This window comes from Mytilus trossulus, chromosome 9, assembly GCF_036588685.1.
Source record: "Mytilus trossulus isolate FHL-02 chromosome 9, PNRI_Mtr1.1.1.hap1, whole genome shotgun sequence".
NCBI classification, from domain to species: Eukaryota; Metazoa; Mollusca; class Bivalvia; order Mytilida; family Mytilidae; genus Mytilus; species Mytilus trossulus.
In genome coordinates this window covers 48,114,465-48,129,201 of record NC_086381.1, presented here as the reverse complement: position 1 = coordinate 48,129,201, position 14,737 = coordinate 48,114,465, and the positions used below count along the sequence as shown (strand labels likewise).

At 31.7% G+C, this 14,737-nt stretch overlaps 1 protein-coding gene across 1 annotated transcript in view; it reads right to left on the bottom strand.

Annotated features, from left to right (window-relative positions):
* Positions 1-2,808, bottom strand: part of LOC134684696 (uncharacterized) — a 36,100-nt gene extending 33,292 nt beyond the window's left edge. The window contains exons 1-2 of the mRNA XM_063544001.1: positions 2,684-2,808; positions 2,233-2,397 (exon numbers count right to left, since the gene is read on the bottom strand). Of these exons, the coding sequence (XP_063400071.1) occupies positions 2,233-2,397; positions 2,684-2,753 (235 nt within the window). The 5' untranslated portion in view covers positions 2,754-2,808. The remainder of the gene's footprint in view (positions 1-2,232; positions 2,398-2,683) is intronic.
* Positions 2,809-14,737: the final 11,929 nt, after the last annotated feature.

Below are 14,737 nucleotides of genomic sequence, written 5' to 3'. Positions count from 1 at the left end.
TCTGGTCAATTAACAAATATATTTTAAAACGTCCAAAATATGATTTCAAGCAGATTGCATATTCAAAGGCATTTTATACAAATGCATCTTTTTTAAATTTGTTTTGTCAACAAAGAATGTAAAGGATTTGTCTAATTTATGAAAGATATGAATTTTATATGACAATCATTTGAATAAGTAATACTTTGAAGTCTTGTTTCCAACTATATTTAAAATGTTATGTTATCATAACATTTATATTGCGAAAAGACGAAAAAGCGAAATCGCGAAAACGCTAAAACGCGAAAACGCGATCTCGCGAAGTCGAAAACGCAAATTATGAAAGAAAAATAGGTCGCGTTTTCGACTGCGCCATTTCACGTTTTCTTGTTTTCGACTTTGCCATTTCGCGTTTTCGTCGTATATAATATGAAGGGCGAAAACGCGAACACGCGAAATGGCCTTAACCGGTCACCATAGAAAAGCATCCGGATCGATCCGGAAGTGATACAAATGACATGAGTAGGTTATGATTTCTGGACATTACCAGATATTTTGTGTATCATGATTAGTCTTCTATGTTTACTTTTTGCCTAACTGAAGTGAAGAAGCAACATGTTTAATATGTTGACCTTGCTTTACGGAAGTACCAGAATTCATTGATACAATATATCCTGGAGCTCCTGTTTCTTTTTTCAATCATATTGCAATTGAAAGTATATTAGCTAGTAAGTTATTCTCTTCGGATTTGAATGAAACTATTGAATTAACTAATTATTGAAAGTAGTACTGGGCTTTCAGGCAGTTTAGAAACTATTCTTATTAATTAATCGTGTTTTCTAATTATTATGATTAACGTCTCATGGTACTGTTTCAAAAGTTTTCTTTATCGGGAAAAAAACTTCAGTTGCCTACATATATAATCTTTTCTTTTAAGTTGAGAATGATAATTTTTATACTACTTCTCCTTATTCTATTATACATACTATATAAACAGCAATATTTATTTGCAGTCATTTCATTTCTTGGTAGAACTATAACAAATTGATGTTATGCTTATAGATTTGCAGAGTTTATTAAAACGGAACAGTGATCACATACACATCGGTATTGACTTCTGTAAAACTAACTAAGAAAAAAACGTAAAATACTGTTATCATATAAATGGTTATCAGATTAAAGCTGGTATGGGTGTCTTTCGCCATCTTGAATTGTAAAGACAACAGATAATCTAAGGTCCAGATTATCAATCAATATAGAAAAATGTGATGCAGGGATACAGATAACAAATGTGTATTATAATTAGAAAGAACAAAGATAATAATAACAATGAGAATGGAAATGGGGAATGTGTAACCATAGAAAAAACAACAGCAGAAGGTAATAAATATTTATATTTTTACAAGTGTAGATTATGTTTGCTAAATTTCTAATGTGTTTCATTTGGTACTTTTACCGGAGATAACTCTGAAATGGTGCATTTTCTGAAGGAATCTATATAGCTTTTTGCTATTTTGTTTATTAGCTGAAAAAAATGTACGGTGACCCTATTCTATCTTTTGATATTCTCAAAGTATTAAATAAAAAGCAATCTTCTCGTATTTTTTTTTAAAATTCTATCATTTAGTTTTGCTTCTAATCATAATATAATGACGTTTTTCCTGTATAATCAATACAAAATGTATAATTTTATCACAGCCTGTAGCTGGGAAATTGCGCGGTGACTTATCATTTTTATTATATTTTTGATTATGTATAACAATACAATCTACGTTTTGGCAAAGTATGAAAAAAATCGATCAATTTTAATTCAGATCCCGTACCACCTTAAGCTATTTTTCAAAATTTTACGATTACTTTACAATAACCAACCATTCTTGACTTTGGCCTCTTTTCACAAAATATCTTATGATAAAGATTGATAATTAGCGATACAGATATGTTCATGTCTGGCGAATAGTTTTTCTCTTAAGAGGCTTTGTGAAACAGTCGCAGGCCTGCAGAGCTGTTGGATTAATCGATCAGCATCTAATGTATGCCCAGAAAAAATTATACCATTTACTCTTCATCAAGTGAACAATTAAGAAAATCGCAAAACGTTAAATAAAAGCAAAATGACACGAAATGAAGTACATGAGGTTAGGATGAAAATACTGAAAGTTCACGCAAATGCATGAAAATGTACTTGTCACATAAGTAAAGATACCTAAAAAACATTAAATGATTTATATACAAATATATTTCTGGCATTACCTAAATACTCTATCCATGGCAGGTATTTCGCGGAAAAGTTCGTCCATCCCAGTCGTCTTGTCGAGAAAGAAGAAAAGTTGCTTTCATTCGTTAGCAGTTTACACTTGCCCCTTGCGTTAAACCACGAATAATGTTCGTTTGTTGAAAAAACCCGCGATTGCTCACCTAAAATGATAGAAACTATAACTGTGTTATTGACATTGGACAATGGAAACAACATATAACATATCATATATTTCTAATATAGTGGAATTTAATCACTGTAGAATTATTATAATTTTGTACTTGGTCGTTTATGGTAAAAATCGTTTTTTTAAAATTGAAATTTGTTTAAATGATTAAAGAAGAGTTGACAAATTTCTTGAAATCAGTCCAACTCTGATAAATACTCAAACATTGTAAGTTTACGAAAACTACAAGTCTATCATCTTACAAGACAGAAACATCTTACCTCTGATATTTGTAAGAATGCAAAGAAATACAATTCCAACGGCAAACAGCGACTGCAACATAGTTATCATATTATTACAAAACGGTGGGGTCTTAATGACCCATCTACATCAACAAGGAAGTTTTATTTTCAATTGAAACTTAAAAAAGTAAATTTCCTGTTACATACATGTATATAAACTTGCAATTCTGAGTGAGTACTGTGGACTGATTGTTATCCACACTCAACTTTAAACTTTCATTTAAATTCTTTATTCCGAAAGCAATACAGCTTATAGGATAAATATACACAATCTTAAACCAATATAAGAATTTTACAAGAGATATATAATATATACAAATATAAGGTGTGAATAAAAGAACATATAATACATCATACATAATACAAAATACGAGCGGAGAATGATATAATACTTAAATAAAGTGAGAACGAAAATATGATTTACTGCAAATAAATTTAAAGTTTTCCTGCAGATTTTAGAAATATACCTAAGAAATTCAATTCTAACAGACAGATTACAACTGGAAAAGTCTGTATGAAGTAGGATTTCTCCAATAATACCGTTTTATATACTTTTCTCGAATTTGAATGTATAATTTTTACATTCAAGTATAAAATGGTATTCATCTTCAATAGAGCTAGTATTACAATTTGTACATAGTCTATTATTTTTATCAACATTATAATATCTACCTGCTTTTATGCTTAATTTATGAGCTGATATACGATATTTACAAATGTATGGTTTGTATATATAATTTACAGGTCTATCTTAGTAAAATTGCAATGTGTGTGTACTATACATGTATCTATACAAATGATATTTATTTGAATTCTCAAAAAACATAGTTGCTTCACTAATGAATGCAACAAGCGTTCTTTCTTTTAATTGCGATAGAAAAATATCTTTACAAACTACACTTTGGTTTAACCAAACATAATTAAATCCATATCTAAACAAAATATCTCTAATTTTACAACACCAGTTTTGTTTATCGTTCTTTTTAATAAAACTTCTGTCATACATCTCATCATAGCAATTTTTTAATATACAATTTTCTGTACTCAAAATGTTTAACCAATTTTTGACCATTCTATACTGCCTTTCAATGTACATTGACAATCTACCTAATTCACAATAACTCATATTAGTTACAGCACTTATTTTGACTTTAAGAATACGTTTTAAAAAATACAAATGAACTTTTTCAATATTTGGTGCCATATGAAATTCTCATATTTCCGAGCAATAATTCAGTTTACTTGCTACATAAGTATAAAAAAATGACAACAAAGATTTAGGATTATAATAATCATCATGTATTTTATTGAATATACTGAACACAGCCTTTTTACCCTGTTCTAATAGTTTCTTTTGAGTATTTGCAAAGTTACCAGTATACGAAAATAAAATTCCCAAATACATGAACTCGTTACATATATCAATAGCCTTTCCATTTATATACCATTGCTCTTCTGGTCTAATTTTCCCTCTGTTTCTTAAAAACTACAATTTTGGTTTTTGACAAATTTATGTACAAATCATACTTGTTTGAATAAACATTTACAGCATCGATCATCTTTTGCAGATCAGTTATACTTTCACTAAATAAAACCATATCGTCAGCGTACATTAACAAGTACAGATTTAACATTTTAAGTTCATATGATTTACAATTTTGACATATAATGAGTACAACAGAAGAGATAAGGACACCACTTGCATTAGACCAACAGTACCTTAAAAAAACTCAGAAAATTTTCCATTAAGTTTTACACAGGTTTTAAATTTGCTAAAAAATATATGTATAGATTTAATGACATTTAAAGTCTACCAATTACTTCACATCTGCCTAATCTTTGCGATACTTTGTAATATGTGACACTATCAAAAGTTCTAGTGTAATCTACAAAGCAACAGTATGAACGTTTACCTTTACTCAAAGAATTATTGATAAGGGAATAAAGGGCAAAGACGGCATCGACAATTCCAAATCCAGGACGGAAACCAAAATGTGCATCTTTCAACACATTTATTTTTTTCACTCCATTGTAGCAACCTCGTATTCAGCAGCGAGGTGAAGATTTTACCAACATGCGATACGTACTCTGAAGTAGTTGAGTAATGTATTAATTAATGTATTTATCTTGATCAAAGAAAGTCCGTTGACTTATTTCTGGTTTTTTTTTGTTCTATTTGTTCGACATACCTGAATATCATATCTGGAGGAATAAAAACATGTCAAAGGAAGATTTTCTCAAATCATATGGCAGAGATATTCAACTTCAAAATTAATGTAACCTTTTGGACTTTTTTCTTGTATTCCTAAACAAAGTTATCGTATATGTCAGGTTAAGCCAGAAATAACAATGATCAGTGAAAAAATAGAATAGGATTCAGTGGTTGGTAACGTAAATATCTTACTTTACTGACAAAATTCAATGGTGTGTTCTCACGAGTTTATTTTAGCCTATCAAACTGCAGGAAACAGTTATTTGCCACAATTATATAAAAAAAACCTAAATAGCAGCAGAACCTACCATTGAACTCAATCACAATACATAACACGGACTTGTCAAATTTAATTTTCAAAGAGGCAAAAGCAAATTAAAAAGGCAAACGCATGTTTTGTATAGTGTCCCTACTAATTATTTTCGTGTTATATTGTGTTTAATAGTACTAAATCTAAGCATGTCAAGTACAAAATGAAGAATTTGGACAATTATCTATTTACATTTTGTCTTTCATATTTTCATAATTATCTAGAACACACTCACGAAATCGCGGGCATATACAGCCTGTGAACTGTTGTAGTATGATTTTTGTAAAAGATATTATGTATGGAGATTTACATAAATGGTATCAAAAGCCCTCTCCCTTTTTCTAAAGTCCGATATTTGTTTCCATTCTGATAAATTCATTTATTTTCGCGTTTCTGGCCTCAGACCACATTATTCTTCTCCGTTGCTACAATGCATCTTTTCGTAAAAGACAAAGTAAATTGAAAATTTGCACCTCTTCAAACTTGAAATAAATGTAACAGCTTATATGTAGACCATAATTAGTCTAATAAAATATGCTTCTAGGACAATCCCTCAGTTCTTTTTCTTTGAGAGCCTTATTAACATGCCGATTTTAGGATATGAATCTTGTATAATTGACTAAGATTGACTTCTTTTTTATAAGGGTAGTTTAATGGGGTGGTCGGATGGGTCTTGCTCCCGAGATACCGGGCTTAAAAGCATAAAACCTCGAGTTGCAAGGTTCTGCCTCCATCTTATCTCTACCCTACTTTCATTTTTGCCAAATCATTACTTTCACTTTTAACAATAACTATCTATGCCCCATTCATTGGCGTTATGTTTTCTAGTCTGTACATCCGTGCATGCGTTCGTTCGTTCGTCCACGCGTCTGTCCCGCTTCAGGTTGAAGATTTTGGTCGAGGTTGTGAGGTAGTTTTTGATGAAGTTGAAGTCCAATCAACTCGAAACTTAGTAAATATAGTGCCGATGTGGCATTTATGTACTATGGACACATTCCTGTTTTCACATGTTTTACTTATTTTGATATACACGCAACTGGTATGACCCCTTAAATAGTGAATATTTCTAAGAAAACAGTAGACAGCACACAGAGAGTCTCCATATATTAGAGAAGTATAATCTTAGTGTACATTCAGATAAACGCGAAAAATAATTGTCCTCTCTAAGGAGGTATAATAGCTGTGGTGCTTGCGATCTAAACACCATGATATGGAAAACACTCTGCTTGGCTTATTTATTTTTCATTTTTGTTATCTATCATACAATTGCTTGTAATTGTGCATGTTTCAAACCGGAATTCTTATGTATGACTAAAAGTCAGTCTGATGACGGAATCAATATCGGACTCCTTTTTTGTGGTTTTTCTCCAAAAATAACTCAATCTGAATAATCATAAGAAAGGATGACAAATGCGACTATGCATGTTACCCATAGAACGTAGAGCATTTTGATTATTTTTTCGCGGAAGGAAGAGAAGCGACACACAAAATTAGGTCTTCTCGTTTAATAGTATTTAAACCATTGCGGTGACGTCAGCCTATTCATTTACCGTGGATTCTTTTTCTAGAATCAACGCTTCCTTAATTCGTCGCTGAAATGGACACACCTTTTGTCATTCTTTTGTTTCCTTTGTGTGCCTTATTACATTAAGGTTGAATTGACCAATTTACTGATTTCTGTTCAGAAATGGAATTATTTTAAAAACTTACATATAATTTTTGTAATTTATACATGCCTGCACTCGGAGTCGAACTCGTCCATGAGTTCTCTTCATTGTCACTAACATCAACACATCGACGAAACCTCTCGGCTACAAATTGGTTACGATTCAATTGTCTAATTCATATATATAAATGAATATTTGATATACATCGGTACAACGGACACACGTAGATTGTGCCTGTATATATACAATAATAGGCAATCATATAGTATGAGTTGGTAGCCGCGAGGTTTCATGGATATGCTCAATGAGTTAGAACTTGTCGGCTTAGGTTCGAATCCTGGTATTTTTTGTTTTTGTCCCTGTTCTCGACTTTTCCTGGTTTGTTCCTTGATTATTAAGTGATTTGGGATATTTTGTTTAATAAAAGCGAGTTTGGTCGTTTATTGTTGGATGATTGTTAGCTATTCCACATGTTTGAAACGAAAATGTTAACATTATAGGTGTCTATTTTTGTTTTATAAATCAATATAGTATGATTACATCTGTTTATTCACAAATTCCAATGCTAGAAATTCGTGATGTAGGTAATGAGACTTCTTGTTATAAATTACGGACACATGCTTTATATATATGCCATATATATGTTTTTTGTCAAGTTGTTGTCCCGGCTTTGACACATTCCCCAATTTTATTAGAAATAAGATCAAATATCGCATTTTGTCAAAACATATAATGTTCAGATGCCTGATAAATGAAAATCTTTAAGGGCAGACGTTATGTGTACAACATGTATTTGTATTGTTTTAACCATTTAAATGTAATATATGATATATTGTAATGCATCGTTTGTCACGATAACATGGTTATTTAAACTCACTAACAATACCTTCTAATTAAGAATAGGCTTTAATTTTGAAAAGACATTATCACAATAGTTTAAGTTATAGATACAATGGATAAGCGTTGATTCATGAAAAACAAGAATCAACGCTTATCCATTGTACATTATCTATATCACAGATAAATGCCCACTCATGTTTTAATCTCCGATTTCACTTTTGGTATTAATACTACAAATCTGGCGAATAATGCATTTCACTATAAGAGGAGACGTGTATCAAAGTTCGAAACATTTTTATTTTTAATTTATTATTCATATTTCAAACAAGACTACAAACCCACTTGCAAAAGTATTTATAACCAAGCCAAGACAAAATGATTTCCCTCAAAATGTGTTTACGATACTTTTAATGTGTGACAAATCCTTTTGGTCATGTCTTTTTTATTTAGCTATTTCTACAACGGTCATTGTTGGTAAAATATATCAATTTCAATATGACATCACAGTGACCACATATTTTGCCTTTCTTCATTATTTCATGTATAGCGTACATAATTTTATTAATCAGTTCATTCATCATTTTCACTAACATTATTTCAATGCTTGCAATGAATCACCGAGATTATGAATAGAAATAAAAGCCAATGATTTTATTCGTGAAAAAAAATGGCTTAGTTTAACTCTGTGCCTTGATACAACATAGGTGAAGTCAATTCGTTGTCGATCACGTCGCAACTGTGCGTAAACCAACTCAGTATTTTTTTCCGGAAGAATTTATACCGGGATATGTTACATGTACAGTCTCTCCTTTTTAATAAAATGCAGATGTTCACTAAATTCCGTTAACAAATAATGATTCGTTCAATATTCATGATATTGGAACATAACTTCTTTTTCTTAAATTAGAATATGTATATATGAAAAAAATTACTATTTATTAAAATCTTATTGAAAGACTATGCATTAATTTTTTGTTATGACATTTCAAAGGATATTCTAATGCACTGTTCTTTGAAAATGGATAACGATCATTCGCAGGGACGTACATTCCTTCAGGGGTGTCACGCTATCGACAATAATTTGTGGCGAAATTGAATGGATTTCTGTTTTACAATTGAAAAAAAACACTTTATTATGATTTAAGATCGTATAATATAATCTAGTACGTTTATTTATTAATTTTTTTGTAGAATTCAGGGAAAAATGTAGGTATGTTTTTTTCTAATCATATATACGAGACTACTTAAGAAAGGCCCCTTCATGTCCTTTAGCTTCGTACATTATATGAACTTTCAATCACCACTGATGAGATTATTGCAGATGAAACGCGATTCTAGTCTACCAAATGTCAAGCTTGGTGTCTTTGATATTTTTGTTATTTGAGTAAATCAACTCTCTCGTTTTTACATGACATTGTATATTAGTTCAAATTTTCACTTACAATCAGAACAAATTGGATGAAACAGACTTTCACAATGATGAGATTAAATGAGCTGCATTCATAGTCAAACTTAAATTACAGAGTATTCTTGACACGAATCGAAAACAGTTAATTACTATGAAAGTTCAATTGTTTTGGTTGAATCTGATCTTCTCGAGCGTAAGTCGAGTATATATGAATTGAAAGGATTCAATGTAAATATCTGCAACATAAATACAATCAAACAAAGAGTAGTATAATGACGTAATGCAACACAAATTATTTTTTTGAAAGAATGAATATAATCTGGTTTCTTCAGTGGTATGTATTGATGCAGTCCAAGATGACCATCAGCCAAGCAGTTATGTTGATGTTCATGTTGTTTTTTTTACAAATGTTTTTTGGTCCAAAAAATAGCTTATGGTAATTTATAGCATTGGTAACACAAAAATCAATCAATTGTTTCAACCGGTACAGCAACACAATTTTAGAATTTGAATATAGAGGGTAGATAAGTATCGTGAATATTTGTTTAAATCATTAAGAAAAAGGAAATAATTTCAAACAAAATATGACAATTTAGCAGCATTATTTTGTAGCGTGCCAAATTTGTTCCGGCTTTCCAAACTTTACAACATCATGCATGGTTGGGTAAGAGGTACTTTTCTTTAAATTGGCAATATGTATTTCAAACAATGCTAGTTGAGACATATTTATTTATAATGGATTTGGAAACAAGTTTTGCAACTTATATTGATCCCTTTTGGCTTTGTACTGCCTTGTAAATAATCGAGGGTGTCTTTAACGTGCTAAAGATATTGCTCTCTCTTAACATGGGTCAGCCATTTATGATCCCCTTCCGTTGGACTATCATCGTTTCCCCAAGACCATACTCGCAAATGATGTCAAGGGAGAGCCAAAACTTCAGTCCCTGAATTGTTCATCCCAGACGGGAATCGAACCAAGAACCTTTGTGTGAGTAATCCGATGCACTAACCACTACATAACGGCTCTCATTAAACAATGTTATTTGATGCTCTCAACGTCAAAGCGGAAATATTTGTGCATTAGAAACTGTTTTATCTTCAAAGCAGTAAGTCTCGGTACCAGACAGACTACTAAACCATTTGTTTTTCTATGTAGTTTGTCGTCACATGAGCACTATCGTCTGTTCCGATGTTGGTTGTAAGCGTGGTTGGTTGTGGGGTCATATAATTGTGACAATGTTTCGTATGAATAATTGGGGAAGGATCTCTCTTGTATGTTTTTGATTCACGTTAACTGAATACAAATCGAATATATATCCCTAAATCTAAATTATACAAGGTACAATTCAAAACACGAGAAGTACTGTTTCAATAGAAAACTAAATAAATATGTTTTCTGAAAGGCTCATACTCGACAAGACGTATCCAAGTATGTTATTTATAAGGAATACTGCCCTCTGTATGTTTTGAATAGTGAACAATAATCAAAGTTGAAATTCGAATGCCAAAAATACATGAAAGACTTAAAGATAAAGATGCAGTATTAATTTCAAATTCTTTATTTACTCGAACTGCTAGCAAATTACAAGCTGATTCAACCCTTGATACAATAAAGTATACAAATCAAATTATTAAAAGTATCCTATTGAAAAACATTCTATGACATTAGTATTGCAATGAAAAAACAAACAAATAAAAATAAAATATAAAAAATTAAAATTAGACCAACTTAGACCCGCATTACTTACATAAAATGTAGAAGCAATTGATAGGTTTATATATGTTTATCTACCAGCATTTAAATCACATATGATTAATTTTCTAAGTCCTGTTACGGCAAAAGTAAACATCATTTGCCTCTACCAACTCAATATTCTCTCTTCTTTTTCTTATACAATAAAATATTGACCAACTACGTTGAACATTACCAATGCGCTAATTATAGCGCTCGTCCGTAAGCATATTGTTATACATAGTGTTTATAAATATAAGCATGTTATGTCTAAAAAACATTTAATACCATTCATTTTGCCAACAATTTTTATGCATTATTCTTTTTATTTCATCAAATGTAATTATTTTCCAAATTTCACAGACTCACAAAAACATATATATATATATATATATATACAACTCGTCTAAACATCAACCCAACAATGTTAGATCTGTAAATTTGCTTTCGCAAATTTTTGGTTCTTCCCTCGCCGGGATTCGAACCCATGCTACTGTGATATCGTGACACCAAATCGCCTGCACTGCAGCCGTCCCGCTAGACCACACGACCACCTGGGCTCTCAAAAAAGAGCTTTCGGTGGCCATATGTTACCTTTCCACGTCAGTTTTAATCTAGCGGCGTACTACAGTACATGATATATAAGGCATGAAGATGTTATTGTTACAGATCAGCTAAATTATCTATAGTAAAGGATCCTACAAATTAATGTAAGATACAGTCACAGAAAATAATTATATTCATAAGTACGTCTGAGTCAGTGACAACCCTACAACAGATGTATCCATCGGATCGCCATCAATGATGGTGATACATGGCTGTGTACATAATGTATACACAACTCGTCTAAACATCAACCCAACAATGTTAGATCTGTAAATTTGCTTTCGCAAATTTTTGGTTCTTCCCTCGCCGGGATTCGAACCCATGCTACTGTGATATCGTGACACCAAATCGCCTGCACTGCAGCCGTCCCGCTAGACCACACGACCACCTGGGCTCTCAAAAAAGAGCTTTCGGTGGCCATATGTTACCTTTCCACGTCAGTTTTAATCTAGCGGCGTACTACAGTACATGATATATAAGGCATGAAGATGTTATTGTTACAGATCAGCTAAATTATCTATAGTAAAGGATCCTACAAATTAATGTAAGATACAGTCACAGAAAATAATTATATTCATAAGTACGTCTGAGTCAGTGACAACCCTACAACAGATGTATCCATCGGATCGCCATCAATGATGGTGATACATGGCTGTGTACATAATGTATATACAACTCGTCTAAACATCAACCCAACAATGTTAGATCTGTAAATTTGCTTTCGCAAATTTTTGGTTCTTCCCTCGCCGGGATTCGAACCCATGCTACTGTGATATCGTGACACCAAATCGCCTGCACTGCAGCCGTCCCGCTAGACCACACGACCACCTGGGCTCTCAAAAAAGAGCTTTCGGTGGCCATATGTTACCTTTCCACGTCAGTTTTAATCTAGCGGCGTACTACAGTACATGATATATAAGGCATGAAGATGATATTGTTACAGATCAGCTAAATTATCTATAGTAAAGGATCCTACAAATTAATGTAAGATACAGTCACAGAAAATAATTATATTCATAAGTACGTCTGAGTCAGTGACAACCCTACAACAGATGTATCCATTTTTTAGCTATGAATTAATTACGAATTTCAAATTCAACACTTTAAAGTATGGTCAAAACCTGGATTTAGAATATTTGTTTGTAGTTTGCCTGATCACAATATTTGTTCTTCATCAAATTGAGGATCAGCAAAGTATTTTTTTAGAAAAAAACATGCCCCCTCCCTTTTGTGAAAATAAAAGGATTCAAGGAGGTATAATCGTTCAAAATGATTAAACGATTTACAACAATAGGTGACAAAAATAGTTTTATTTGATGCCGATAAAAAAAATGAAATTTTCCAAACAAGGGGGATTGAATTTGGGTTTATGGTTTAACATAGCTTCTCCACTGATTATACTATGACTGATAATGACTGTGATGCCATAAATGCTATGATATTTTAACCTACCAATCAACTGCTAATTACAATGCTTTTAATGTCCGTAGCATAAACGGTTACCCGCCAGGTAATGTCATGTGATTCTGCAGCCAGGTTTTTTCTGTAGAAGTTTTATGGATTTACAAACATCATGATGGTAATATTAAAATCAATACAAAAGTCTCAAACATCAAAGGTCTTAATTACAGAACTTTTACATGTATAAAATCTATACAAACAAAAGTACAAAAAGGTAACCTATATTTCATAAAGAGCTATGACATTTTAATTTGTTGGTAGTCATCCAGATAAAGGACAAACGGTATCCGACACATGTTCTTTGTTAAACATGTATAAAACTCATTTCCAAACATGTCTACTTTTAACGGTGAACTAAAAATTTAAAGACCTGGCCAAAATATATAAGTAAAGATAAACTTAAAGGATCATCTGGATTGTTTCTCATCACTTAGCGTCCGTTGTCATTCTTTAACAAGATTTAGTAATTTATAACTTTTTCTATGAAACTACTCAAATAATTTGAATCAAAGTTGTCAACTCTTATGGTTTATATTTCTAGGTTAACAGTCTGATTGTAAATGCCTTGCAGTTGTTGCTTTCCAAAGAAGAGTATGGATTCTTATGAAAACATATACAATGTAATTGTATAATGCATTTTTCTACTTTTGAGTCGATTGTTACAACAAACCAAATTATGTTTTTTTTTTACAAATATTTTGTCTTCAATAGTGCAAAATAAAAACATGTCATACACCTTACAGTGTAGTATCTTTACCTTAACCATGTTTACATTTATGATAACAAAAACAAAAACAAAACGAGAATACCATTCGATTATGCTCTGTCAGACTTGAAGTTTTCCTTACATCACAGTGAAATGTTCACAGACGCACATTTGTGTAATAAAATAACAAAATAGCTCAATTTATTTGCTGTTCTCTTTATTTTTTGATGATCTATAGATACAATGTACTTATAACAACCCCTTTTTTAAGTTGAAAATACATGATATGTAAAATATAAAGCGAATTCTTAAAAAAAACAACGAAGAAAACAAATATAGCACTGTAATTTGACAAGAGAATAACATTTAGTGAACGTCTGAAAAATATTGTTTGCTTACTTAACTAGAGGCTCTAAAGACCCTGTGTCGCTCACCTTGGTCTATTTGAATATTTAACAAAGGACACAGATGGATTCATGACAAAATTGTGTTTTGGTGATGGTGATGTGTTTGTTGATCTTACTTTACTAAACATGCTTGCTGCTTACAATTATCTCCATCTATAATGAACTTGGCCCAGTTAGCATGGTTAGTTTCAGTTGAAAATGTTAGTGAAAATTTATAAATATTTTGAAAATTGTTAAAAACTGCATTTTACCCCTTTGTTCTATTTTTAGCCATGGCAGCCATCTTAGTTAGTTGGCCAAGTCAACGGACACATTTTTTAGACAAGATACTCCAATGATGATTGTGGCCTAGTTTGGTATAATCTGGCCCAGTAGTTTCAGGGGAGAAGAATTTTGTAAAAGATAACTAAGATTTACGAAAAATGGTAAAAATTGACTATAAAGGCCAATAACTCCTATTTCAGTCATGTTGACTTATTTGTTACTTTGCTTAACATTATTGCTGTTTACAGTTTATCTATAATAATATTCAAGATAATATCCAATAACAGCAAAATTTCCTTAAAATTACCAATTCAGGGGCAGCAATCGAACAACGGGTTGTTCGATTCTTCTAAAAATTTCAGGGCAGATAGATGTTGACCTGATAAACAATTTGAAGCAAATTTGCTCTAAATGCTTTGA